Source organism: Acomys minous (genome assembly GCF_964271855.1).
Source record: "Acomys minous genome assembly, chromosome: 15".
Taxonomy (NCBI): domain Eukaryota; kingdom Metazoa; phylum Chordata; class Mammalia; order Rodentia; family Muridae; genus Acomys; species Acomys minous.
Window position 1 is genome coordinate 60874078 of NC_140497.1, and position 26310 is coordinate 60900387.

A 26310-nucleotide genomic window follows, 5' to 3' on the forward strand; every position below is an offset into this window, starting at 1 on the left:
TTCCGTAAGCACTGTGCTCACATGTTTGCATGCTGTACTCTTTTTATTTCAGTAACATGTAAAAGCCATGGCCTCGGAGGACATTAAAGTAACAAAGAACATCCACAGCGAGCCTCTGAGTGCTCAAGTGTCAGGTACAGTAAGTACAAAGCGGGTGCTAGGAGTTTGCCAATTAAAGAGACAGATGCCATCTTTTCCCTGTTGGTCTTTGTGTACAAAAATGCCTGGATTTACCTCTGGATCATCTGCACAATGTCCTCTCTGGTCTTGGATTCAGTAGAGCCCACACATAAACAAAGCCACGCCAGGCATCTCGGTGGACGCCGGGCATCGTCCGTGCTGAACTTGGGAAAGAGCTCTTTGGTCTCGATTTGGCGTTTAGTGGCTGTCGTCAGCATTTAATCCTACCATGCTGGCTTATCTCATTTCCCATCTCCCAGGTACCAGGGGCAATGAAATTAGAAAGTCAAAGCGATCGAGGGAACCAGACCCACCAGCCAAATAAGAAATGGTGGCCGGAATAGGAAGGAGGTGGGAACCGTCTTTCTCAGTGCTGTGGCAGGGAAGGACCACCAGGAAGGCTGTGCGTTACATTTTCTTCTCAGGACTTTATCTAGGCTCAATAGCCTTAGCACTGAGCTGTGAAGTATTCTACTTATGGTGTAGTCTAACATGGAGACATGACCACTCCGAATGCCATGGCTTGGCTTTGTCTTTAAGGCAGGGCGCTACTGTGTAACCCAAACCACACGTTGAACTTGCTGTCCGCCTGCTTCTGCCTCCTGAGTGGTGGGACCACAAGCATCTGCTACCGTGCCAGGCAACCATTTTACACAACAAAAGGATAGCATTTAGTTAGCCTCCTTACTCGCCATATAAATTAAAATTACCCTAATAGTTTGCAACAAACAGGCCCCATCTCTGTTTCTATTAGCAGTGCTCAGAGCAGTCTGAGTTTAAACTCTGACGTCAACTCTTCTCATTTGTCCCTGAGCTGGGCAGTGGCTTGGAGCACGGTGGCGGTGGCTGAGCCTGAGCCCGAGCCCGCCTTTCTCGGAGGGATGAAAAGGCCATGAGCGCAGCAGTGTGTTCACTCCGCTTCATTTCCCTGAGTGTGGTATAGCTTTGTGTTGCTTTAACTTTCTGCAGCACAGTCTGTATTTAAAGAGGAAGCAGGAAGTGGCTTATTTAGATGCTGTGCACACTTCTCTTTAGGAAGGTGGAGATCAGAACTGGGGCAGGGACAGCCAGGGAAGGCATTCTGCCGGTTTGCTAACACCGGATGCTTCTTCCTCCCCTCCCTGTCAGCCCCACCTGGAGATGCACACCGTCTGCAGAGGTGACTTCACAGGGTGTCCTTGAGAGCCGTGCCCCACTATAATTTTCTGTGACTTAGACAATGAAATCTACCACCTCCCTTGAGAGGTTACAAAGCCTGTTAGCTCGCCTCATTTCCTTCTTGTGTAGGACGGTGTTTAACTGTGTTCTGTTCTTGACGGTGTGCCTCTCCTACACACTTCTTACCCACACCATCTCCCTTGCTGTGCGGCTCACCCCCACAGCTGTGTGACTGCATGTTATCTGGAGGCGAAAATGAACGGGGCTTCCCAGACATCTCTCATGTAAATCCCTAAGAACCCAGATTTCATTCTGGGGGGGGGGGGGTTTAAAATATCAGTCTGTAAGCCAGGAGTGGTGGTCCACAGTTATAGTCATCACTGCTGCTCAGGAGGCTGAGGCAGGCACGGATCCCTTGGGCCTAGAGATCAGCCTAGGGGAGAGAGTGAGGCTTCTTCTAAAACAAAAAGTAATGGGTTGCTGTAAAGCATACGCTGACATTTCTTCTCGACACGACACAAGAGACTGTGTGGTCCACACCTGTGAGCTCAAAGACAAGGAAGAGAGAGGGCTTTCATGTTCGATGGTGGCTCTAGCGGTTGACCAGGGAGGTAGCTGATTGGTGGGGATCTGGTTCCCCCCCCCCACAGGCACTGCTCCCACCTGCTCCGTGATGATCGCATCATGGGTGCTGTGCTGTGCAGTGCCTACGAAGAAGCCTAGGAAGAAAACTCGCTATTTGTGAGGATTTTTTTTCTTTTATTATTCCTAAATTATAGGTGCTATATGTCACAACTACTGTTTTTCTTAAAAAACAAAACAAAACAAAACATGGCCACGCGCCATTTAGTTTCCACAAAATGGAAAAAGAAAATCTGTCTCCTCACGATTATTTTTTTTTTTCTCCAAAACCAAGTGTAGGTAAAAGGCTGAAGGACAAATGACAAGGACAGAACTGGTCTGAGAAGGAGACCGGAGCGAGTCCTTCACAGCAGGGCTTAAGGAATCGAGGTGGGCAGCTACAGGTGCTCAGCGCTCAGCCTCAGGGCCCCTCAGTGACTGCCGTGCATTCCTTCTCACAGCCACTCCACCCCTAAGCCGCAGAATAGCAACAGGTGGCCTCCAGGAGAGAAAGTGTTTTCTTCCACAACGTCTGGACACGGAAGTCAGGCCTCTGAGAGCGAATTTAAACATGTGACTTGCCAGACCCCAACCTGGAGTCGTTTGTCTCTCTGCCCGCCAGACCACCACCAATCAGGAGCCCTCTTCTTTTGTTCCCATGTATTATTTCTTAATATAAATCGATCCTAGTTTCCTATTTGCTTTTAAAGTGTAGAAACAACACATGCAGAAATCTCTCTTTCTTTCTTTTTTTTTTTTAACCAGTGGGTTGCAGTAAAATGACGTCACTTTCATCTTGGAGGTCACCCTGACCCTCGTGATATAGCCTAAATTATGATTTTATTGCAGTCTCCTGTTTATGTAGCTGAGGAGGACCTTGAACTTCTGATCCTCCTGAACCCAAGGAGGAGGGCTGGGGTTAAAGGCGTGTGCCACCACACCCGATTTTATGTGGCGGTAAACATCAAACCCAGGGCTTCCTACAGTTAAGCGGACACTGCCAATTCAGCTACACTCTCAACTCCTCAACCTGGGACTTCTAATGGAGGAGTCAACTGGGAGGGCCCGTTGCCCGTTATATATGCTGCTGATAAATGGAGTTAACTTATTCTCTATGGCTCTTTAATTAACCCACAAGATATTATTATTTTTTAATAAAAACAATTCAGCCCAATGAAAGCTTCACCTATTGCCAACCGAGAACCCAGCCAACATCTGAGACTGAGGAGACAGAATGGGGTGTTTCATTGGTCTCAGCCCCGCACTGCACAGTCACGTTGGATGGGCACACTGGGAGCTTGGCTCAGTGCACACAAGGATGTGCAGTTCTCCCAGGGTTAAAATCACCCAGCCGTTTTCAAATATCCCGTCACCTCACTCCGTAGGAGCCACCTTCACCCGTGAGCTCATTGACTGTTATTGCCCAGAGGAAGGGCTGGGAGAGGGTCCTGCCAGGCCATAGTTTTTGTGTGTTCTACTAACTTCCAGACTTTTCTCACATAGAATCAGTGAAAAGTTAATGATGAGTACACATATTTTAGGTAGATTTCATATTTTAAAATGATCTTGTATTCACACAAATCGTAACCAGAAAGGGTAGAGGTCTCTGCATAGCATATTGTACATATATGCCCACCTATTGATTTTTACTTAAAATAAAAACCGTTCATTGGCCAGGCAGATTACTGGTGCACACCTTGTAACCCAAGTTGTTTGAAAGCTGAGCCTGAGACTCTCTCGAGCCTGGGTGTTTGGGGGCATCCAGGGCAATATAATGAAGTCTGTCTCTTAAAACTAAACAAATTGGCAAAAAGAATTAAAACAAAACAAAAGAACTAAAGGAGGAAAGAAAAGAAAGGGGAAAGGAACAAGCGAGAAAACACATGTAGCCTTTTAAAGCTGTGTACCTCAATGGTTTGGGGGAGTTGCTTTGTTTTTAGTTTGCTCAAAGTTGGACAGATACTGCTATTTGATTTTTTTAAATTTTTGTTTTTAAATAATGAAATTAAAATAACATCATTTGAAGAAAAGGTCTATAATGCATCGTTCAAACCAAACTCTTAACAATTTTATTGCATTTTATTTTAGCTCTTTAAAAATCCAGGTATTTAAAAAAAAATCTAGATATTTTTTAGCCAGGCATGGTGGCACACACCTTTAATTCCAGCAGGCAGATTTCTGTGAGGTCAAGGCCAGCCTGGTCTACAGAGCAGGTTCCAAGACAGCCAGAGCTGTTATGAAGAAAAACTCTGTCTCAAAAAAAAAAAAAAATCCAGGCATTTTATGTGGATTAATGAATGTCTTGTGCATGTATGTATGTATGTGTGTATATATATATATATATATATATATATTTCTTGTGAGTGCAGATGGCTCTGTCTCTTTAAGGCCACTCACAGTGTGTTGAGGTGTGCTGTGGTTCTTGCTGCTGTGGGGATACATGAAATTATTTAAGCACAGAAAATAACTTCATGGCTGCAGCTGCAGTGCTGTGGTGCTCTCCAGTGAAGCGTCGCTCTGCAGAAGAACTTCTGAGGGCCTTTGGAATCTTGAAGCTGGTGGCAGATATGGCTGGTAGACGCCTTTTATGCCTGTATGCAAGGGCGTAAAAATAGAGCAAAAGCAACAAAACTGCTATGAATTTAAATTATGCTGGACCCTCAAACCAAGGGCAAACTCGGACTGAGCATGGTGAAGCAGATTTGCACTAAATACACAAGGGCACCGAGTGGTGAGTGTAACCGTGGATGACCAGACAAAGGCGGTCAACGGACAAACAATGACTTTGAGTACCTTTACAGAAGAGCTGACTATGTAAGAGGGACGGGGGGGGGGGGTGAGGAGGACAGACTCTGGAGACACCAATAAAGCATTTTCCCCCAAGAATTGCATAAAGAACTCAAAAATTGACAGTGATAAATGCCTTTAAGAATTTGAAAATGTGGAAATTCACACATTATGAGTATAATTGATGAACTTTCAATTGGGTAGTGTTTATTAAATTTAACATTTCTATCCTCTTTAAGAGATAACAGTAGTAACTCTGTAAAAGTAGTAGGTTGAAAAAAATGTATGTGTGGCTGAACTCTTATATGCACACCTGGAGTCTTGGCTGCTTGAGAGGCTGAGGCAGGGGGATTGCTCAAGCTCGGGAGTTGGATGCCACCATGAGAAAAATAAATAATAATTTGGAATAGATGCATAAGGAAAGCCACTGATGCCATCCTGGCAGGCGCAAGAACCTGGGGACTTTGCTTCAGTGATTGCAAAGTTGGCTCAGTAATTATGTTGTAGGCAGATGTAAGGGTGTGTGTAGTATGTGACACTTTTTAAAAAATTATTTATTTATTATTTTTTTGCAAAAATTATTTATTTATTTATTATTTTTTTGCAAAAAAAGGAGGCGTGGTGACTCACATCCTATTTATAAAAAGCATACTTATAGATTAGCCTGTTTGGGATATGTCATCTGGTACTGGGGCTTATTTTACTTATTGCTTCATATGTTTTTAAACTGAGTTAAGTGATTTTTTTTTAAAACTTGTCTTTTTAAACTACTTTTTAAAGAAACTAAGTGATATACTTAAGGCTTTCGAAGATGAAAGATTAAAACAATTTGAGCAAGCTGTTAAAATGTTGAAAAATAGAAGGCCTGAAGGAACCTAATTAATGACTAAGTAAAAATAGCTGCTATTTAGTTTACCAGTTTATCTGCTTAATAAGTGACTTATGTGGAAAAAGATAGTTCTAAAATATATGGAATACTTTGATTTCTCTTCAGATCATATAAATATTTCACCTTTTACTAAACTATATGGAAAATTTTTAACTAAAGTTAAATATTTTGACAATTTTTGTTTTATAATTGTAAAAGTAATGAGCAGCCATTATAAACTCTTTCTTTCCTTTCCTTCCCTCTCTCCCTTCTTCCTTCTTTCCTTCCTTTCTTTCTTTCTTCCTTCTTTGAGACAAGATCTTTCTATGAAGGCCAGGCTGGCCTCATATAGACCAGGCTGGCTTCAAAGCCTGCCTGAGCTTCTTCAGTATTGAGGTTATGGGCATGTAACCCATACCTGTTCTTATAAAACATTCTGAAAATAAATATGAACACTAACATGTTAGTAAAAATTATCTACAACTCAGTCACTTAGAGGATTCAGTTGGCTGAGCCTTAAAGTTTTACAAGTTTTAAAATTTGTAATTTTCAATTCATCTTCACTGATAGTATGCTCCACCCTACTCTTTTGCCTAATTTCTTAATTAGTCGGCGGGGGGGGGGGGGGGGGTTAGGTACCATAAAGAAGTCTCCTGAGTATCCCTACACAAAATTAGCTTTGTTACTACTTTATATTATAATTATATTTCTTTTTCTCGTTCTTTCTTTCTTTCTTTCTTTCCTTTTTAAGCTCTGGGGATTGAATCCAGGTCATTTTGAGTTTTAGGCAAGATCTCTACCACTAAGCTAGGTATGCAGCCCTTAAGAACTTTTGATATTAAAAAACCTTTTTATACTTTTTTTGGGGGGGGGTGAGGGTGTCACATGCCACTGCACACAGGCAGAAGACACAGGGCAGCTTTGGAAGTCGTGCTTTCTCCTTCCATCACTTGGGTCTATGGAATCAACCTCAGTTGTCAGGCGTGGTGGCGAGAGCCCTTCCTTCTCAGCCCCTTCCTTAGCCCCTTCCGGACATTCAAGTCTTTATTTACAACTTGTTTCACAACTGTACACTTTTTTTTTTTCAGCCTTGAGCACATTTTTTGTACTTGAACGGGAAAATATAGTTTGACTAAATCTTAACTTTTTAACATACATATGTGCATATATCAACACTCACATATACCAAAAAGGAATGCAATATTAAATAATAATAATAATAATAATAATAATAATAATAATAATAATAATAATAATATAAATAAAACATTACCTTCTGATGGTTTCTTAGAACTTTGTGTCATTTTAGTTAAAACTACTAACTCAAAGTCTCTGACAGTCACTCACAGCAACTGAAACAGCAGGGAATTTTGCTAATTGGCAAACCTGATAAATCGGCAGAGAAATGCTTAAGCAGCATTCTGTTGTTAAATATGATTTGAAGTGGGAAATGCAGGGCCCAGAGTGGACATCATTTCTGGATGATGCCAAAGAATAAAACTACATGTTCAGTAGCCAGCCAGACCCCAGGACAGAGCTCAGTGAGGGCTAACGAAACATGCAAGGTGCACAGTAGCCCACTATGTCACAGTGGTCCAGATTTTACAGATGAAACTGTTCTCAACACAACACCAACATCTTATAAAAGAACAGAAATGCTAGAGCGTGAAAAGGAGTCGGGAGGGCAGTACCACATGCGAGTCAAACCCCGAAACTTCACATTATTGAAAGAGGGAGCAGAGCTGTCGTAGCTGAGCCAGGCCCCAAAAGAATTGCTCCTCCTTTCTCCCTCTTCCTGGCAGAGGAAGAGAGTTGCCTTTCTCTCACCATTCCCTCCACCGCAGCCTTTATAGCAGTCTCCTGAAGGAGAAGAATTCCCAGCAGGGCACAGATGGAGCCTGCAGAAAGTCAGGGTGGATTCAGCAGGCTAGGAGGCAGAGGCTGACCCCTTACCCGGGGGAGGGGGGGTGGGGTCGGGGGATGGGGGGGAGGGTGGGGCTGAGCTGTGCAGCAGCAAAGGGCAGCCTCTGTCTGTTCTTACAAGTTTTGGTGTACCCTCGCTCTCCAGGCCAGGTGGTATTCCTCTAATAGGCGGAGGCTTTCCCCACAGTTCAATTAGGTATAAAGGTGTTAACTACCCAAAAGTACAAGGGAAAGGCCATTAGCACCTTGCATGCGCTCTCTCTCTCTCTCTCTCTCTCTCTCTCTCTCTCTCTCTCTGTGTTGCAATAAGCAAGGCAAGGCTGACATGATCGGCCAATAAGAACCATGTGGCCAGGGCACAGGAGAATGTCATGTATTTTCTTCACCCTCTAAATAAGGAAAAGTTCCTGTAAAGACATAGATTTATTTTTTTTTTAATGTCAGATGTCACTGTGAGAGATGTTTTTCTTTTCCCCCAGAGGATTCGTTCCACTATAACTAAACAGTGCTTTAAATCAGGGGATGGGGTTGGAGCTTTTCACAGTGTTCAGAAAGAGGACTTTTTTTGTAGTGGAAAGACCCTTGGCTGGTAGGAAGGGAGGATAGTTGAACGGTATAGGAGAGTGTGTTTTTTCAGGAGAAAGAAAACAGGTAAACCTGAAGATGGGTAAAATGAACAAACAAAACACTGCACATAGGCTCATTTAGGGAGGAGGCGAGAAGCTGGGTAGAGTCAGGCCGTTTCACCTCTGTCTACCTTCCTGCCTCAGTCCATTTAGACGGCTGCAAGAAGACACCAGAGACTGGAGTCTTGTTTATTTCTCCAGATTCTGGGGGCTGAGAAGTTAAAGACAAGGGCGCGGACATAGTCAGTGTCTGGAAAGGACCCCTTCCTCATAGAGATGCCTCTGTTGCAACCTCACATGATGAGACAGGTGAGGTATCTCTTGTCGGCCCTTTTTATAAGGGCACGAATCCCGTTTGTGAGGGTTCCCTCCACATCCTCTCCTGCACGCAGCCCCGTCTTTTAATACCATTATCTGGACAGGGACTTGGGTTGAGATTTTAACATAGGATTTTGGGAGGCATGTAAACATTGTCTACTGCACTTACATATACAACTGAACTAGCAATTATCTCTCTCTCTCTCTCTCTCTCTGTGTGTGTGTGTGTGTGTGTGTGTGTGTGTGTGTGTGTGTGTAGAGGGGGAGGGGTATTCTTAATTTACTGTGCCCTGTCTTTTCGAAAGAACTGAGCCTCGTGAGAAACAAATGTACGTCAGAGCTTCTCTAGCACAGCATCTTACATGTACAAGGAACACAGTAGGTATCTGTCTCTTGCTTCATTGAATCTAAGGGTGGGAGTCTGGCTAGCTGCAGAAATTATCATCCTTAGAGGGGTTTGCTCGCTGCATAAACATTACTATCTTCAATTTCTGTCAGGGATCCTGAGGTTGGAGGTGACCGAGTGGGTTGACTCTCTCTTCCTGTGGTGCTAAATGCATTATTGATTAGTGAGGGGATTGACTAGCATAAGTGGCAGTGGCTCTTCTTCTCTTTGTGTCATTTTAGCAGGAGTGAGACAGTTTCCAAGCTCCTCAGAGCTGCGTGATAAATAGCTGCTGGGTAAAATTAATATGCTCTTGTAGATGAGTCCAAAACAAGGGGCCAAGCTCGGCCAGCCTGACTTTGCTTCTCTTTGTTCATCCTCCTGGCAGGAGCCGCCTTGCTCTTGGTTTGGCTTCAGCCCCTCCCTTGCTTGTCTGTAGCTGTGGGTGAGTCATGGCCACCTTGCTGGCCCTGCTCTTCCAAGAGAGAAGGAGACAGGTTGCCACCAGCCCAGGGCCTCTAGCTCCTGGAAACACAGAGCCTAGCTGCTGATGGCCAGGGGGCTCCTAGCCTGGCCTGATGATTAGCTAGCTTCCCCTCTCCCCTCTGCCAGATTTCCTGCTGAGGTAAGTAAAGCGGATGGGGGCTTTCCTGATATTTCTTCAGCTTTCATTTCCTTTTGCATACGACTGGCTTGTAAATGTGGTGAATAAATGCTATAATTATAGCCCTCTTTGACAGCTCTGTAATCTAATTGTAATTCACTCTGAGCATCTTCCTAAGACAATGCTGTGTATTGAAGAAGCAGCTGTTCCAATCTCAGCTGCTAAGCTCACAAGAACTATAGGAACTTCCGACCTATTCAAGACCTAACAACAGAGGGCTATTCTCTGAGTGTGTGTGTGTGTGTGTGTGTGTGTGTGTGTGTGTGTGTGTGCGCGCGCGCATGTGACTGAGAGGCTTGGGCATACCCATGTGTGCCTACTTTCTATACCCTAGCTTGGCAAAAGAGTACTTTGTGAGAATTGTCATTTAAATTGGTTTTATATGAATAAGAAAAGGACCCTGGATTGAGCACATGTGTTTTCTGCAGTAAGCAAGACTGATTTTTTTTGTTTTTGCTTTTTGGCACTTCTTGTTTGTTTTTTCTTTTTAACAGAGGTACAGTACAGTCTTTCTTAACCAGGAGTGAGCCCCTAACAGTACTGGCTGCAGGCAGGCAATTGGAAACTTACTGTTCCTCAGGCATTGTATTAGTTTCCTAGATGTGCTATAACTTAAGTACCACACAGTTGGCAGCTTGAACAGCAGAAATCGGTTGTCTCTCAATGTTAGAGGCTAGAGGTTGGAAATCAAGGCGTCTGCAGCATTGATTCCTTCTGAGTGCACTTTGGCCTCCTCAGCAGGCGTTCCTTGGCTTGTCCGTGATGCTCTTCCTTTATCTTCCTCTGTTTGTGTCTGAGTCCAAATTCCCTCTTTTTACAAGGGCATCAGTTATATTGGATTACAGCCTACCCGAATGACCACATTTTAACTTGATAGCTGTTATAATGACCCTGTCTCCATATAAAGACACAGTCAGTGGGTTTAAATGTACAGAGTCCAGTACATCTTTTTGCTGGGGTCAAGAGAGACACAAGACAACTCCTGACTAGTGTGTATTTGAATATGCAGGACTTTTCTTCTTATAACAGCCAAAAATAATTTGTGTCCTACAAAGCTTTTGGGTAAACATGCAGGCAGAAATCTCACAAGAACATTTCATAATGGTGCTGTCCCTTTCATTTATTTTGAGCTATAATACAAAACAATAAATCTGCCATCATTGCTGGAGTTTGGCCAAGTAGTCCCAGTGCAGCCTGGCCTACCTTTTAACCTTGATTGCCCTGAATACAGCATCCTGAACATGAGACAAAATGAAAAGATCGGTGGTGGGTCACTCCAGAACCTTCTGAGTGGTAGGTAAATTGGAGGGGATCCTCCTGAGGCCAAATATAACAGGTTTTCCACCATCTCTTCTCCCTCTTGCAAGAGGGAGTGTGAAGGTGAATCAAGATGTCCTCCTGGAGTCAGAAAACTCCTTTCTTTGAGGGCTCTGAGGACCAGATGTGAAAGCAGCATCTAAGATTAAGGGGAGAAGCAAGTAGCAGGAAACAGGAGACTGCTCAATGTGGTGAGGACCAGTGAGACGCAGCTTAGGGAAACACTGTGGCCAGGCTCTGCAGTCAGTGTGATAAGGGACAAGCACACACCCCTTTCTCTTACTGTATGGTGTGGATATTGAGCTCAGGTGAGTTCAGCCTGCTGTCCTGCAGCGTCAGGATGCCCAGTAGGTAAGAAGATGACGGGTAGCAGTTCAGTAATAGGTCAGTACTCAAGTGTAAACAGCCGTGAAAGGCAGTGGGTAAGGATGAAACGTGAATGACTGATGAGACTGTTTGGGAAAGGAAATGTGAGGAACTGTTGAAATAAACTCAAGAAAAGGCAGAAGGAGATTACTTGTGACTGAAAGAGGAAAAAAAGGGGGTGGGGGAGTAAAGGCATCCTGCAGCACCTCTAAACATACAGGCAGGATGCCGGACCAGGAGGCTAATTACACAGTTCCTGCTTGTCCACACCCGTGTCACTGATCAGCAGCCACATCTGTGTCACTCACACTTGTGTATTTCTACAAAAAGCTACGTCCCCAAAAGCTCAGATACATCCACATTCGCATAACAGCAAGCTAGGAGAGAGAAGGCCTTTGCTTCTCGGGAGCTGAGCTTAGCAGTTTAGTTAGGAAGACACCCAGTTTCAAGTCTTGCTACTGCAGCCGGGTCCTGGCTTTCCAAGCCCAAGCGTCACCATGAAACAGACAGTGGGGTTCAGACGGCAGACACACCAAAAGGCACTCTGTTTTCACCTGAAGGAGTCAGAAAGCCTGCTGAGTCCCGTGGGAAGAAGAGAGGAGCCTCTGGGCAGCTCTTGGGGTGAAGAGTAAATAATACAAGATGTTAATTTCAAAGACCCATCTGGGATGGAGATTTGTTTCTCTGAACTGCTCCCCCACCCCCTTCCCAATCTTGGTATTTGCTATTCTTTTTGAAATCCCATTCTTTGAAAGCGACCCTTAGGGAAGGGACTGGGTTGCTTGTAAAGCATGATTATTCATTTCTTACCCCCTAACCATCAAATAGGAGGGTGCTGCTGCACTCTCGTATCAAAAGTTCTGATGGAAAGGAGGGCCTTGTGGGTGTGGCTGAAGGAGGAATGAGGTCTGCTAGGAAGATTGCCTGTGGGAGGTGTGGGCAGGCTTCTGAAGTGATGGATAACACTGTAGCGGCTCCCAGAAGGACAGATAGAAAGCAAAACAGTAAACAAAAGGGCTGAAAGGAAATTTCCAAGCAAAGGGATAGCCTTGGACAAAGAAAAAAATAATAATAACACGCTTTGTGTCTTCAAAATTGTAACTGGTAGTCCGCCATGCCTGGGTGTAGGATTTGTAATAAGAGTGGTAGGCCAAGCCTGGTGTGGTGGTGCACGCCTTTAAGCCTAGCACTCAGGGAGGCAGAGGCAGGCAGATTGCAGATCGCCATGAGTTCGAGACCAGCCAGTTCTACACAGAGAAAACCTGTCTGGGGAAAAAAACAAACCCAAAACAAAACAAAACAAAACAAGGTAGTAGGCAAGACCCCATGGAAGGCTGCATGTTAGAGCTAGTTCCTAAAAGAGACTGAATGCTGAATGCTGAATGCTGAATGCTGAATGCTGAATGCTGAATGCCCCGAGGGCCAGTTGGACTTGGTCCTGAAGGTAAGAACAGCCTCTGAATGGCTTTCACAGTGATCAAACCTTTTAAAATGCCCACCAATTTCCATCTGCGGCCACCTGGGGTGTGGCTGGGAGGCGGGGTATGCAGTGGGGATGAGCTGCAGGACTCCCCGGGAAGACAGCGAGAACAGCATGTCCTGCACACATATTTTTATAAGGGGTGAAAAGAATGTAGATTGGTATTTTCTTATAAATTAAATTTAAAATTTCTAGGGAGCTCTACATAAAGCTGAAGAACAGAGTTATCTTGGGTAGGGGAAACGTTGTCATGAGGTGTGGAGCCTCTTAATGAGCTCCTGAGCTGAGGTATCTATCCAAAAGTCCACCTCCCCTCTTTGTCTCCTTTTCCTTTTTCTGTTTTCTGTATAACACCATGAGTTTGTCCTGTTGGGCCACTGACAGCCTGGATTTTTCTTCTTGTGCCTCTATTTGGTGGCTTATATGTTCCTGTGCCCACTCTATTTTCTATAAGTTGGTAATGATTGAGGTGATATCAGATTTACGTATTTTTTTAAAGACTAGTTCATCGGTAGTGTGTTCTTCCATTGGGAGACAAGTAATACTAGGAAGGTGGCCTCGTGTGTGTGTGTGTGTGTGTGTGTGTGTGTGTGTGTGTGTGTGTGTCCATATCCTACATCTATCCCAACAACATTTTTTGATGAGTCTAACTTTCTCTGATGATTGAAGATGCCATTTTTATCACATGCTAAGTTACCGATGTATGCAGTGTTTTCTGTTTTGTTCCACTGATCTGCCTATTTGTGTAACTTTTCATATTGTTTTAATTATTGGAGCCTATAAAACATCCTAATTTCTGATAGGGTGGCTTTTCCTACTTTTCCTTTCAATAGCTTTTCTTCTTATTATTTTTATTTGAATTACATTTTACTTGTATCTTAAGAAGAATAAAATATTTATGTTTTCTAATTTTTTTAAATTAAAGATCAGGCATTTGTCTGTTGATTTGCATGTGTTTGTTTTGAACTTCTGGATTCAAACAGCTCTCCCACCTTGGCCTTCTGAGTGTTCAGATTATAGGCACATCTAACCACTGGCTGGCTGCCTTGAAGCTCTCTTCCTATTTCTGCCCATGATGGTCTTCTGTTTGTTGCTAGTGGAAGCCATCAATCCTTACAACATCAGACCCACTAACTTCTCCTCGGTTGTGGTAGTGTCTTTAGTTGGCCCTCTTGAGTTTTCTAAATATCGCCAGCAAATACACATGGCTCAATGCAGGGTAGTCCAGTCTTTCACACATCTAATTTACTTTGGTTGTATTAACTAAACCTTTTACTAATCCTGACTCAAGCATGCATTCCTTCAGTTGCTAGGAACAGTTTACTATAGATTCACTTTGAGCTTAAACCCAGGTCACCCAACACTTCACTTCTTCTTTGCTGTGAGATGAGACCGGTTGACCTCAGTGGGCATCAGGTCAGGTGGAGGGTGGGTATTATGGGCTTTCAAGTAGTCTCAGGCCGTCCCCTCAGTCTTCTCCGAAGAGGGTCTTACTCTTTGACCGAGGTTGTCTTTGGACTCGTGGCAATCCTCCTGCCCCAGCCTTTCATGTGCTGAAATTACCACCATGAGCCACCACACATGGCTCATGTTCTTATTCCTATGAAGACATTAAACACACAGCTTTGCATTTCATGCCTCTCAGCATGGTAATGTTTGGAATACAGGCACCTTGACGGTATAGTTTCCTTCTATGTTTTCTTCATCACTCCCTCTTTTCCCGTTATTGTAACACAGTCTTGCCATACTTTCTAGGCTGGTCTTGAACTCGTGTGTTCATGTGATTCTCTCATCTCAGACTCCTGTGTTCTGACCACCATATTTCAGCAGCATCTGCCTTTGACTTGATTCCTCCTCCTCCTCTTCGCTTTTCTTTCTTCCTCTTCCTCCTCCATCCTCTTCAGGTCCCCCTTTTATTATGAATTATGCATGATTTGAGTCTCATGACAATCTTCTTACAAAGAAAAAAGACTTCCAGTTCGTTAGGTAAAAATACTCAGGACTTTGATTAGTTTATCATTGGGATAGTGAGGCGGGAATGGCATGTGGCTAGCGTTACCGTCTCGTCAGCAAGAACGACGCTGCACACACAAACAGGATCCTTCTTCATTAAAGCTTTAATGCATCTTGAGAGGGAGAGCATAAGCTTACAACACGTAAAACGGAGACAGAGAGCGCAAACAGCAGAAACCCCTCCCTTATGTAGGAAACTGTCCTCCGCTTAGGATGTGTCAGTCCCTGATTGGCTGTTGCTCATCGGGCGAGATGATGCCACGGGAGAGGCAGAGCACAACGAGTGGAAAATCCCTTCGCACATGCGCAGATTAGTTGTTTGTCAGCATGGGACACAGGGTGTCAGCGCCATCTTGTAATGGCGAATGTGAGCGCGGCTTCCTACATCTCCCCCTTTTCTTATTATTAAGAAACAATAAGACACCCAACAGGGAGAGTGGAGACAGAGGTCAAATCCCCAAGCAAAATATCAGGCCTGCATACACAACTCTCCCCTAAGCTCTTCGCCCGGAGAGGTCATAGCCTGGCCCTGTGCCGTTTTTTCTGGGGGAAGGACACTGGGGCACGCAACCTTCATGCAAGATGACATGCCTCCCTAGAATTAGCTCATATATGCCGCAGAGCCATTCTACTGCACTGCTTCGCTATGCAACTCTCCAGGGCTGCTGAAGCTTACTCACTCTACCTCGTGCAATGAGATGAGACTCTGAGGGTGCAAGAGCTGAGCAGCCAGCGACTTATTGCTTAAGCATGGTTAACCATATATCAGGGGAGGTCCCAGACTCTAAAGCAGCAAGTGCTTGGGTGATAACCACCTTGTCTCTTCTTGTTTGAGCCCTGAGTTTACAGACCAACCATAGGGTCAACACTAATCCACAGCAGATTACAGCTCAAAACAATCCAACCCCAACCCATTCTTTAAAGAAGGAGAAGGCTGAGGATATCCACGACGAGAATCCCTCAGTAAGTGACAGATCCAGCCGTGGGGAATTGACTTGAATGATAGCAGTCCACAATTCTCTTAAGGTCTGTTCAAACTCCGCTGTCCAATTCTGTAAAATAAACTGAGAGAGACTCTTTGACAGATTAGCTGCTTTAGTGAAATTTTCATATTGAACCGAGATAACACATAATCCAGGGAATTTTTGTTCACAGCCCAGTTGGGCCAGTTAAAACCACTTGTCGGCGCCGGACCGTCCAGCGGAAATAAGAAGCCAACAACCAGACTTCTTCTCGAGATCTTTACTCAGGATTAAGCTCAGTGGGAATGGCCCCGAAGAAGGGAAGGGCCAAGCTTAAGTACAACTCAAGGGCCAATCAGCTCATGCCAGGTGTCACCTCCTCATAGGTCCGCGTCAGAGCAGGACTGCTCGTCATCAGATCACCAGTTACCCTTGCACAGCCTTTTGCCACATAAGGACTTGTTTATCTTAGAGAGCGCTCGCCGTCGGGATGGCGGAAGGCGGAAGCCTGCGCCTTGTTAAGGCATGGCACATCGCAGCTCTCCACAATGGCAAATTAGTGATGTGGGAGCAACAGTCAAGATAACTTGACATCTTTCTAACGGGAGTACATCACGATCAGAACGCTGGGAGTTAGGAGATGTGTCTGTAAAATATACTGGTGCTAATGGTCAGGCCCTACCTGGGGGAAGCAGTGCTCTGACTACTTTCCTTGTCCATTTAACTATTGTTGTGTATCATGAGAAAACGAAGGGCATGTGTGACTTGAGCCTTGCTGATGACATCTTGGGCTTTGTGATTAAATATTCAGAGAGCAAAGTGGCTACACGTGAAGCTGCAAGGGTGAGACTTCTTATTCACATGTGATTGCATTGGGTGAGAATCCTGTTTTTAAACGAGAAGAAACTCATTCAGCAAGATGACCCAATTAAGTTCAATTCCTGGAAGCCATGGTAGAAGGAGAGAATCAACTCTCCAAAGTTGTCCTCTGACCTCCACACACATGCTTGTGACATATGCATGCCCATGCATGCCCATGCATGCTCATGCACACATACCCTACATGCATATATACATACAAATAAATAAAATAAAAATTAGAAAGTACAAACCATTGTCAATTGTGAGTGATTGTTGAGTCATTGAAACTAACACTATAACTGGCCCTACAGAGGCATATTGTGGATATTTAATGATTGCGTTAAATTAAATCAAGCCATCCCATTAAATGGGCATTTGAGGGGGAACTAGGGGTTTGGACATGAGCTTTGTGTGTGTTTGATTTAGATCTTTTCACTCAGGTATCCTGCTGCGTAATGGCTCCTGAGAATGAGAGAGGAGGAACACAGATATAAGACACTGTGCTCTTGGCTCTTTAGTGCTTGTTCAATTAGCCTTTATCCCTTAATGACCTCAGAAGGCTATGGTACGCTACACTTTATTATGGTGGTTTTGAGTCAGCAAAATGCTTAGACTGTTCTCTGTGCTCTGTGGTGAGAAGAGCTGTAAAGCTTCCCATGAAATGTAGTTCATAACGCGCGCAATTGCATTAGTGAGACTTCTGTTTTTGTGACGGGAACAACTTACGGTACCTGAGAGAAATAACTTAAAAGAAGGAAAGGCTTGCTTTGGCTTGCAGCTTCAGGGCTTTGGTTGGCTGGAACTGTTGCCTTGAGGCTGGGAGAAACCAGAGCATCGTGCCAGAGGCTGTGATGGAGTGGATGTGCTCCCGCAGCAGCCAGGAAGCAGAGGGGGGATGGGAAGGGGCTCGGTTGGCGGCATTCTCCAGAACTCACAGCTCCAGGGACCTGCATGTGCCAACCAGGCCCCACCTTTCCTTCCTCCCAATAATTCGATCAGCTTTTGAGTCCTTCGGTGGGGTTAATCAGTTGCTGAGGCAGAGCCCTCTTAATCAAATGGCTCCCCCAAGGCCCCCTTAGCTAGAGCTGGGACTGTCGAGTCAGCTCGAGCACTTGCCTAGCATGCGCAAGGCCCTGCGTCCACTGAACAAATAACATGTGACTTATTTCCTGCTCAGACCAGACAACTGTTGTACTGATTTTCCGGACAATTATATAAATCACTTGTTCTCTTTTTCTATCCAGCCTGTGTAGCCTTGGCTGTCCTAAACTTGCTTTGTAGACCAGGCTGGCCTTGAACTCACAGAGATCCACCTGCCTCTGCCTCCCCGAGTGCTGGGATGAAAGGCGTGCGCCACTGCGCTGGTTACGTCTTTTTAACTCTAACCTTCCCCTTCCCTCTTCTTGTCCCTCAGGAATTACTTAATCTCAATGGGGAGTTCAGTGAAGGGCCAGCTTTGAAGCTCGTTTTCCTTCTTAAGCAGGAAGTACGTAAGGAGATAAACACACACACACACACACACACATACACACACACATACACACACATACACACACGTACACACATACACACATACACACACACATACACCCATACACACATACACACACACACACACACACACACACACACAAACACACACAAGCTCAGAGCTTCAGGTCTTGTACACCTTCCTGCCCCATCCCCGCCCCCGAGCCTGGCACCTCACTTGCTCAAACACTGAGGTTCTGTCTCATTGTAGTGCAGCCATTTCAGTGACCACGTCCTCAAACATTATTAAGCTCTGTGTTGAAGTCAAAACAAACTGCTGGAACTTGTGCTGCTGGCCACCTACTCTGTGTCACAAGTACGTGCTCAGGTGTGTAAGTAGAATGAGACCCCTCCTACCAGAAAAAGATCTGGTCTAACAGGATCAAGACTTCAACACAGTAAACAATTAAATATTAGATGATTTAACTAATCTAGCTCTAACAAACGAGCTAGTATGGCTTAGTACAAAGTGCATTAAAAATAAATAAATATTAAAATAGGCAGTTTAGATAGTAGCTGTTCTCATATGGAGTATATGTATTATATATATATAAGATTATAAATACTTTTTCCTTTCTTCTTGTGCTGTATTTATTTTGTTCTATGAAAACTGCATACGATGTATTTTGAACAGATTCATTCTCACTAACTTCTCCCAGAACCAACTTTTCAGCTCTTCCCACCCAACTTCCAGTTACGATGCCTTATTTTTCCCCCATCAAGCCCACTTTGGGTTGCTAGTGTTGGGAGTCAGGCCTGTCCTGGCATGAGGTCATCATTCGAGAAAACTGACTCTCCCCCGCCCAGCAGCCATGAAATGCCAACAGCTCCTCAGCCAGCAGTGGGATCCCATGCCCTCCCTTTTACAGTTTTGTCTCCCTTGAGCTCACGCAGGCCTTGCACATGCGATCACAAGTGCTGTGGTTTCATGTGTGCAACTGCCCTGTTGTGTCTAGGAAACACTGTTTCCCTGGTGTTATCCACCACCTCCAGCTCTGACACTCCATCCGTCTTCCTTATAGATCCTCAAGCCTTCCCATTTAGGCTTCTTTCTGCATGTATGTGTTTGAGCACTTGCATGTGCGTGGGTACAGGGGTGGGGGAGTGAGGGGTGGAGGATGAAGGCTGATGTCAGGTCTTGTCTCCAATCACTCTTCCATCTTCGTTATCTCTGAGGGAGGGTCTGTCCGTCCAAACCACGGCTGGTCCATATGGCTAGTCTTGCTAGCCGGCATACTCTGGGGATCTTGTCTCCTCCATCTTTGGAGCCTGAAATTACAGGCCAGTGGTTCTCTCCTTGTGAAGCCCTCCCCGCAGCATTCACATGGGTCCTAACACTTGTCGATCAAGTACTTTAACCACTGAGTCAACTCCCCAGGCGTTGACTGCCAAACTCATATCTACTCAAGAATGGAGAAGGACAGAGAGCCCACCCTGGGGATGTAGAATTATCCAAAAGACAGCAGGAGACATTTGTGCCTTAAAGTGTCATAGAGGATTCGTAGACTAAAATTCCCTCCAAGATCAGGGCTTCTGTTTCAGCTTTGCTACTTCTAACTATGAGGTGTGAAGGCAATATTTAACATCTTCGTGCTCAAGTTTCCTTTTCTGTCAAATGACAAAGTATACATCATGGAGATGGCCTGAGGGGGAAACAAGAAGAGATGTGAAACTTGATTTGGAAGTCATGGCTGAAGTTCTCTATAGAGGTGGGAGATGGCCAAAATAGTTCAGCAGTAGTGATGGGGAGACTGTGCTCAGAGGTATAAGTAAAGCAAAGTGTCTGGGATAGCGAAGAGCTATCCCAAGGCAGCCAAGGTAATATCTGGGCTAGACCAGACAAGGAGGCTTGCTTTAGGCTCATTTACTGTTGTTTGCTTCAGAAGTCACATACTGGAACTTGAACGCCAAGGTTCAAGGCAAAGGCTGTTGGAAGGCTCTAGACTCATGGATAGAAACCATGCTGCTACAAAAGGCCTGTAGGAAACCATCTGGGACTTCTTGTCCTTTGTCTACTTGTGAGGAACAGCGTTCATTTCTTTTATGACTTTCTGCCATATGCAGACTGAGAAAGAAGGTGTCGCCTATGAAGAAGGGGGCTATGGTGGTTTGAATAGGGGTGGCCCCCACAGACTCATGTGTTTGAATATTTGACCCATAGGGAGTGGCACTATTAGGAGGTGTGGCCTTGTTGGACTAGGTATGTCACTGTGGGGGCGGGCTCTGAAGTCTTCAGTGCTTAAGCTCCGGCCAGTGTGAAACAGAGTCTCCTCCTTGCTGCCTAAGGAGCAAGCTGAGATGTACATCTCTCTCAGCTCCTTCTAGTCATGGTGATAATGGGCTAAACCTCTGAAACTGGAAGCCAGCCCCAATTAAATGTTTTTCTTTAGAAACTGTCGCCTTGGTCATGGTGTCTCTTCACAGTAATAAAACCTGAACTATGACAGGGACCCACAAAAACACTTGTTTTTCTGGCACCTCAACCTTGAACAGGAACATACTCACTAGACACAGTTACATGTTGAGATGCGTGATGCAGTCTCTGACCCTGCAGGAACCATGTAAATGAATGAGAGGCTGCTTCATTCTCAGTCCCGTGGCATATGTGATTCGCCACCTGAGACTACCTCAAACATAGTGAAAACCTACAGTAAAGCTACACTGCGCTTCCAGAAGGATGTACATTTACAGACATATGTCACCTCATGATCATAACATGAACATCAATAAGAACTGCAGAGAGCCTTGTGAATTTAGAGAAGGCGACCTGAGTGATCTGAACACTTTTAGGAGGGGCCAGGCTCAGCTATGGTATTTAGCTATCAACTGAGCTTTCAACTTGAGCTATTTTCAGCTGGTGATACATCTTTTGGGAAATAGCTCACATCAGTCAAGGAGCGTCTTTTATATATGTATAAATACACAGACACGGCCACACAGAGAGGGATTGGTTGGTTTATATTTTGGCATCTTGTTTAACTTGGCATTATGGCTATTTTCCTGAGTGCTGCAGGGCCAGGCCAGTGGATACCACCCAGTAATGTACAGCCAGCATGCAGTGCAACAACTGGCCAATGGTAGGTGCTTAGCAAATATTTATGAATCAAATAACTTGTTTGTAAAGTGTATGTAAATATAAAAAGTTCTGTGTTGTGTTCTGAGTGAATGAATGAGTAATCCATGTAGAAAAATCCATGCTGCCAAGTTAAATAAAGTTATATTAGCTTAGAAACACGGAGAAAAATGAAAAAACAAACCCATGTCTAGCAGTAGGGATATATAAGGCTCCTCCTCATGCCTTGCCCTATTCCTGTAACTGCTCCTCGCCTTTCCTTATGCAGCCTCTAATAGTCCACCTATCACTAAAAATGGGCTTATATTTTTTAGAATTATACATGATGAAATCAGATAAGGCTGTCACAATCCCATGTTCTCTCTTGTGTGCGTCTTCTTTAACTCGTGCTGGTATTTTGAACACCTCAGAGCGACCAATGCTTTGGCATATACAATAGCTCAGTCCTTTTTATTGCCATGCAGTATTTTATTAATATGGACATACTAGTTTGTTTATGAACTTACTGATGGAGGTTTGGATTGTTTTCCTTTTGAAGGTGTCGCAATATTTTCCTACAAGTCATTTCTGTTGGGTATGTTTTCGTTTCTCTTGAGTAAATACCTAGGAGTGAAATGGCTGGATTACGTGGTAGGGCAGGTGTTATGTTTAAGTAACTTCCAGAGTATTTTCCAAAGTAGCATTCTCAAAGCAGTAATGAATTCCTCCTCCTCCTCCACATCTTTGTCACAGCTGGTATGCAGAGTCTTTATTTATTTGTGTATGTACTTTAATGGTGTATTTGCTCAAATCTCCCACTTTTAGTTGGGTTATTTATTTTCTTGTTTTTGAATTTAGGGCTTTGAAATAAGTTTTGACTGCAAATTAATCAGTTTGTGATTTGTCATTTCATTCTCTTACTACCGACTCTGTGTGTGTGTATACATATTCATGTGTGTGCGCATGTATGTACACAGTCTGCATGCTGGTGTGTGCACGTGGGTTGGGGTCTGTGATCAACAAGTATCTCCCCAATTATTCTTCGCTTATGTTTTGAGATAGGCTCTTTCACTGACCTTGGACCTCAACAAATTGTCTAGGCTGGCTAGGCAGGAGCCCCAAAATCCTCCTGTCTTAGCCTTCGCAACACTGGTATTGCAGATGTGCACTGCTGCTTTTTTTTTTTTAATGTGGGTTCTAGGGGATTGAAATCAGGTCCTCATGTGTATGTAGCAAACACTTGCTGACTGAGCATCACCTAAGCCCGTCTTCCCATTGCCTTTTGAAGAGGGGTTTTCATTTTTGCTCGAGTCCAATTTATTAGTTTATTCTTTCATGCTACACTTTTAGTGTAGTATCTAAGTTCTCATAAGTTTCAATGAGTATTTAAATTATTTCCACCTTCCCTCCCACTTCCAACTCCTCATGTGCCTTGCCCTACTCCCCTCCAAGTTCATAACCTCTTCTTCTATAGCTATTACTATGTAGGTAATATACAATTAACATATCATATTTTCCAGCACATTAAGATGACCCTCAACTTTAACTTTAATTTTCCAGTTAAAATACAGAGTTTGTAATATACTCACTGTATAATACGACCCCTCTTCTAACACACACCCTGTGCAACACACATCTCCTCCCAGTGCCCCCACCTCACACACATCTCCCCCCAGTCCTCCCTCCTCACACACATCTCCTCCCAGTCCCCCCACCTCACACACATCTCCCCCCAGTCCCCCACCTCACACACATCTCCTCCCAGTCCCCCCACCTCACACACATCTCCCCCCAGTCCCCCACCTCACACACATCTCCTCCCAGTCCCCCCACCTCACACACATCTCCTCCCAGTCCCCCACCTCACACACATCTCCTCCCAGTCCCCCACCTCACACACATCTCCCCCCAGTCCCCCACCTCACACACATCTCCCCCCAGTCCCCCCACCTCACACACATCTCCCCCCAGTCCCCCACCTCACACACATCTCCCCCCAGTCCCCCCACCTCACACACATCTCCCCCCAGTCCCCCCACCTCACACACATCTCCTCCCAGTCCCCCACCTCACACACATCTCCTCCCAGTCCCCCACCTCACACACATCTCCCCCCAGTCCCCCCACCTCACACACATCTCCCCCCAGTCCCCCACCTCACACACATCTCCCCCCAGTCCCCCCACCTCACACACATCTCCCCCCAGTCCCCCCACCTCACACACATCTCCTCCCAGTCCTCCCACCTCACACACATCTCCTCCCAGTCCCCCACCTCACACACATCTCCTCCCAGTCCCCCACCTCACACACATCTCCCCCCAGTCCCCCACCTCACACACATCTCCTCCCAGTCCCCCCACCTCACACACATCTCCCCCCAGTCCCCCCACCTCACACACATCTCCCCCCAGTCCCCCCACCTCACACACATCTCCTCCCAGTCCCCCCACCTCACACACATCTCCTCCCAGTCCTCCCACCTCACACACATCTCCTCCCAGTCCTCCCACCTCACACACATCTCCTCCCCCTCCCCCACCTCACACACATCTCCCCCCAGTCCCCCACCTCACACACATCTCCTCCCAGTCCTCCCACCTCACACACATCTCCTCCCCCTCCCCCACCTCACACACATCTCCCCCCAGTCCTCCCACCTCACACACATCTCCTCCCAGTCCTCCCACCTCACACACATCTCCTCCCCCTCCCCCACCTCACACACATCTCCCCCCAGTCCCCCACCTCACACACATCTCCTCCCAGTCCCCCACCTCACACACATCTCCTCCCAGTCCCCCACCTCACACACATCTCCTCCCAGTCCCCCACCTCACACACATCTCCTCCCAGTCCCCCCACCTCACACACATCTCCTCCCAGTCCCCCACCTCACACACATCTCCTCCCAGTCCCCCCACCTCACACACATCTCCTCCCAGTCCCCCACCTCACACACATCTCCTCCCAGTCCCCCACCTCACACACATCTCCTCCCAGTCCTCCCACCTCACACACATCTCCCCCCAGTCCTCCCACCTCACACACATCTCCTCCCAGTCCCCCACCTCACACACATCTCCCCCCAGTCCTCCCACCTCACACACATCTCCCCCCAGTCCTCCCACCTCACACACATCTCCCCCCAGTCCTCCCACCTCACACACATCTCCTCCCAGTCCCCCACCTCACACACATCTCCTCCCAGTCCTCCCACCTCACACACATCTCCCCCCAGTCCTCCCACCTCACACACATCTCCCCCCAGTCCTCCCACCTCACACACATCTCCTCCCAGTCCCCCCACCTCACACACATCTCCCCCCAGTCCCCCCACCTCACACACATCTCCCCCCAGTCCCCCACCTCACACACATCTCCCCCCAGTCCTCCCACCTCACACACATCTCCCCCCAGTCCCCCACCTCACACACATCTCCCCCCAGTCCTCCCACCTCACACACATCTCCCCCCAGTCCTCCCACCTCACACACATCTCCCCCCAGTCCTCCCACCTCACACACATCTCCTCCCAGTCCTCCCACCTCACACACATCTCCCCCCAGTCCTCCCACCTCACACACATCTCCTCCCAGTCCCCCACCTCACACACATCTCCCCCCAGTCCCCCCACCTCACACACATCTCCCCCCAGTCCTCCCACCTCACACACATCTCCTCCCAGTCCTCCCTCCTCACACACATCTCCTCCCAGTCCTCCCTCCTCACACACATCTCCTCCCAGTGCCCCCACCTCACACACATCTCCCCCCAGTCCTCCCACCTCACACACATCTCCTCCCAGTCCCCCCACCTCACACACATCTCCTCCCAGTGCCCCCACCTCACACACATCTCCTCCCAGTCCCCCCTTTCCTTCACCTTAGAGAAGGGGGAGATTCCCCATGGGTTCCAACCCCCCAGCACATTAGGTTGTTGTTGTTGTTATTATTATTATTATTATTTTTTACATGCCAGGGATTAAGCCCAGGTGCTCATACATAACAGGCACAGCCTGTCCCCACTGCTGAGCCATATCCTTAATCCCAGTATGTGCGTGACCTTTGAGGTTCATCCTGTTGAAGCGGGGGGGGGGGGGGGGGGGGGGACGACGACGACTCCCTGATTTTCTCCCAGGCATGATGTGCCCTTTGCTTTGCCTTCCGCTCGGATTCATAGAGCAGAGCAATGTTGTGTTCCAGGGCAGGATCTCAGTCAGTCGTTAGCATCCGCGTGTTATGATGTAATGGACTCTCGGCTGTGGCCTTGAAAGAAATGAAATGGCCTTTTGGTTTCGCGCTCCGGAGAGCAAGGTCGAGAAGAGAGGAGACTGAGGTGTTGCGGCCATGTCTTCTGCCTACTTTTTCTGCGCTCCTGGCTGAGTTTACAGCAGCGCCGAGTTAGGCCAGAGTATCAGGAGGTTCACCACCTTCCTGGTCTGTCGCAGCCACTATGAGGAGGGTCCTGGGAAGAAGTTGCCATTTTCTGTGGAAAGCAAGTGGCAGTTACTGGCTACGATGACTGTGTACTTTGGGTCTGGATTTGCTGCTCCTTTCTGTATAGTAAGGCAGCAGCTACTTAAAAAATAAGGATATTTATTCCAATCCTTAAACAGGATGAAGAGTGTTTAAGAGATGATCTGAAAACTGGATTAAACTCTTGAGCTCTTAAACTACATACAATTGTAAATATACTAATGAAATAAATATTTAATGCCTCTTCTCTGAAAAAAAAGAAAGAAAGAAAGAAATGAAATGCCTTACCCTGTTTTCATATAGATACAAGTAGATTTTCCTATGAGAGATAAAGTGGGGGCAGGGAAACCATTATAAAAGCACTTGTTCCCTCATATCTGACCAAGTGCCATAAAGCAGTAAATTGAGGAGCATTTATTAAGTCAACACTTTGATCAGAGAAAGATAAGATGTTAAGCTGGATGTGCCTGAGTTTTCATGAACCACTTAGATTCTGTTTAGAAACAGTAAAGTATTACAGGACTTTGAAACTTCCGTTTGTGAGATGTCTATGGAAAGGCTATTATCAGGGCAACTCATTTCCTAGGAGGAACAAGAGTGAGTCGAGTGCACTCTGATGCTACGGGTCATTATGGTCCAGCCCTCGCCTCCATCAGAAGGATGAGCTGGCTGAGAAATGAAATGGATGCCCCCGAAGGAAGACATCAGACAAATCGCCTGT

The 26310-nt window shown here is 45.9% G+C and overlaps 2 protein-coding genes across 2 annotated transcripts in view; both read left to right on the forward strand.

The window, feature by feature from the left end:
• The window catches only part of CRACD (capping protein inhibiting regulator of actin dynamics), a 118540-nt gene that overhangs the window by 14791 nt on the left and 77439 nt on the right, over window positions 1-26310 (forward strand). The window lies entirely within an intron of this gene.
• On the forward strand, window positions 68-25820 carry LOC311584175 (cytochrome c oxidase subunit 7C, mitochondrial-like; the record flags this gene model as incomplete). Its single annotated transcript, XM_084758287.1, has 2 exons — window positions 68-134; window positions 25498-25820. The coding sequence occupies 2 exons, from the start codon at window positions 68-70 to the stop codon at window positions 25701-25703; spliced, it is 273 nt and encodes a 90-aa protein (XP_084614413.1). The 3' UTR covers window positions 25704-25820.